The sequence below is a fragment of the Lolium perenne genome, chromosome 2 (assembly GCF_019359855.2).
Source record: "Lolium perenne isolate Kyuss_39 chromosome 2, Kyuss_2.0, whole genome shotgun sequence".
Lineage (NCBI taxonomy): Eukaryota > Viridiplantae > Streptophyta > Magnoliopsida > Poales > Poaceae > Lolium > Lolium perenne.
Window position 1 is genome coordinate 95,665,021 of NC_067245.2, and position 2,757 is coordinate 95,667,777.

A 2,757-nucleotide genomic window follows, 5' to 3' on the forward strand; every position below is an offset into this window, starting at 1 on the left:
TCTACTGCAATACTGTTCTACTGTTTTCTGCAAACAATCATCATCCACACTATACATCTAATCATTTGTTACAGCAAGCCGGTGAGATTGACAACCTCACTGTTTCGTTGGGGCAAAGTACTTTGGTTGTGTTGTGCAGGTTCCACGTTGGCGCCGGAATCTCTGGTGTTGCGCCGCACTACATCCCACCGTCATCAACCTTCAACGTGCTTCTTGACTCCTACTGGTTCGATTAAATCTTGGTTTCTTTCTGAGGGAAAACTTGCTGTTGTGCGCATCATACCTTCCTCTTGGGGTTCCCAACGAACGTGTGAGTTACACGCCATCAGCGCCATCCCTACACTAGGGTTTACCGCGGCGAGCGGAGGATTGGATGCGAGAGGCGACACGACTCCATCTATGCCGACGGAATTGGGTTGGGGAGGAACAACGCGACCATCCGTCGCCAGGAGATCGCGTGTGGTGGCGCAAGGAAGGGGAAAAACGAGCGCGCATGAGTTCATTCAGTCTCATCACCCTTTCAACTCTAGACAAGATGAAAGTTTCAGAAAGAAATTCAAGCAGTTTGCAAGGAATTATATGGCATCATTCCATTAACAAGGCATAGTCCAGATGAGCTCCCAAACATATGGATCGAGGGAGAGATGCAGCTTGCTAATAATAACTAGAGAAATGCAGCTTGCTAATAATAACTAGAGAACAGCAGTCATCAACAGTTAAAAAGAAGATACAAATTCTTAGGACAAGATACGTCCCCGCTGCAACATACTTTGCACAACGGAATGCAAGGTCTTTCTTCAGTTCACTAGCTGGATCGGACTTGGTCTAGGTGATTGCGGTACTGTCCTTCATGCCTCCCCTGCATCTTTCTCTCCCCGCTTCTTCTCCGTGAGAAACTCCACGAGCCCCTTGAGCGCGACGTCGACGTCCTCGTCCCGCAGCAGCATCTCCGACACCTCGGCCGGCGTCACCTCCACTTCGGCAAGCAGTCCCTGTATCTCCTGGAACAGCGCGTGGTCGTCGACGAGGAAGTAGTTCCGGGCCAGCGTCTTGAATGCTTCCCAGCAGCAGAAGCCCATGTAGATGTGCATGTCCATGCGCCCCGGCCGCAGCAGCGCCGGGTCGAGGCGGTCCTTGTAGTTGGTGGTGAAGATGATGATGCGCTCCTCGCCGCTCGTCGACCATAGCCCGTCGATGAAGTTGAGCAAGCCCGACAGCGTTATGTTCTGCTGCTGCAGAGCATGAGCATGAGCGTTATGTTCAGAGGTAGAATGATCAGAAACGGAGAAGATCTGTGTAAGAATCAAGACAAACGGTTCTCCAATCCTATGCAACGTACCCTGCTTGAGCAGCCGTCGGGGTCATCGTCAGCATCATCGCCGTCCTGGGTACCTGCCGGCTTATCACCGTCCTGGGTGCGTGCCGGCTTATTGCCAACCTGTGTACGTGCCGGCGTCTTGCGGTCCCTGGATGTGGCGCTGAAGCAGCAGTCGATGTCCTCGATGACGAGGATGGACTTGTTGGGCATGCCGATGAGCAGCTGCTGCAGCGCCCCGTTGTAGCACACCTGGGAGAGGTCGAGATCGTAGAGGTTGAAGCGGAGGTGGTTGGCCACGGCGGCGACCAAGCTGGACTTGCCGGTGCCGGGCGGGCCGTAGAGAAGGTAACCGCGCTTCCACGCCTTGCCGATCCTCCGGTAGTACTCCTTCCGCTTCAGGAACCTGTCCAGGTCGGCGACGACGGCCTGCTTGGTGGGCGGGTCCATGGCGAGCGTGTCGAACGTGGCCGGGTGCTGGTGGCTGATCCCGCGCCACGAAATGCCCTCGTTCATGAAGATCTTGAGCGGGCAGTCCCGGCACCGCGCCTGCTCCAACACGGCCGTGATCGAGGGAACGTACCTGCCGAGCGCCATGTCCGTGTGCTCCGTGTCGAAGCTGAGCTCCAGCGAGTCTGGCGTGTGCCGGCCATCCTGCGCGACGGACTTCCACCTGAAGTGGACTCCCTCGAAGACGTCCGTCATGGAGTCGCCGCCGTCCATGGACATGACCTTCTTTGAGCCGCCGCCGCTGAGGCAGATCCGGCTCATGGACCACGGGTCGATCCTGGTGGCGAGGTACGCCTGCACGTCGTCGTAGAAGGTGTTGAACTTGACGCAATTCACGCCGCCTCCTTCGAGGCGCCTGACGACGACGGTGCGGCGCTCGGCGGGCGGGAGCTCGAGTCGCGCGCGGACGAGCGAGGCGCCCCAGCTGAGCACCGCGCGCAGGTCGTGCGGCAGGAGCTCATGCGCCATGCCGCGCGCCAGCACGGCGTACGCGGTCACCGAGGCCGCCGTGGCCGCCGCTTTCTTGTACGTGTCCGCCAGCTTGGCGTAGGACGGCGAGGCAGCCGCGGACGGACTATCCATTGCCTGCGAGCTCGAGCAGCCAAGCGAAGACAAGGTAGTGCAGTGTAGAGGTGGCTGGCGCTCCTAGAACGCGCGTGTTGCTTCTTCTGTTCTGCCGCGAGAGCACCGAGACGAGAAGCTATTTGTCTTCTCACACTCACTACTGTTGAGTTCACGGGAGAAAATTGCGACTACTCTTTCGTACTGCTGCTGCTCTAGTTGCATAAAAAAAAGAAATCCACTTTACCCCTGAACTGGTCTCAAAGTTTAGATTACAACCCTTAACTTTATTTTGTTCAATCTTTAATCTAAATTCTATAAACAGTTCGAAATTGAACCTTCTACCCTTTTTTTTATATGTTTTGAACCGA

The 2,757-nt window shown here is 56.0% G+C and overlaps 1 protein-coding gene across 2 annotated transcripts; it reads right to left on the reverse strand.

The window, feature by feature from the left end:
* Positions 1 to 555: 555 nt before the first annotated feature.
* LOC127333310 (AAA-ATPase At3g50940) lies at positions 556 to 2,505 on the reverse strand. Of its 2 annotated transcripts, none has more exons than XM_071826138.1 (2): positions 1,340 to 2,505; positions 556 to 1,229 (listed from the first exon to the last, which is right to left on the reverse strand). In XM_071826138.1, the coding sequence occupies exons 1-2, from the start codon at positions 2,405 to 2,407 to the stop codon at positions 849 to 851; spliced, it is 1,449 nt and encodes a 482-aa protein (XP_071682239.1). In that variant the 5' UTR covers positions 2,408 to 2,505; the 3' UTR covers positions 556 to 848. The 2 variants fall into 2 exon arrangements, with proteins under 2 accessions (XP_071682239.1, XP_051215655.1); XM_051359695.2 differs by having other exon boundaries at positions 556 to 1,232.
* Positions 2,506 to 2,757: the final 252 nt, after the last annotated feature.

Coding starts and splice junctions, on each gene's coding strand:
- LOC127333310 (XM_051359695.2), bottom strand. CDS start 2,407: ATGGATAGTCCGTCCGCGGCTGCCTCGCCGTCCTACGCCAAGCTGGCG. Junction 1,233..1,339: donor CCGACGGCTGCTCAAGCAGG/GTACGTTGCATA, acceptor CATGCTCTGCAG/CAGCAGAACATAACGCTGTC.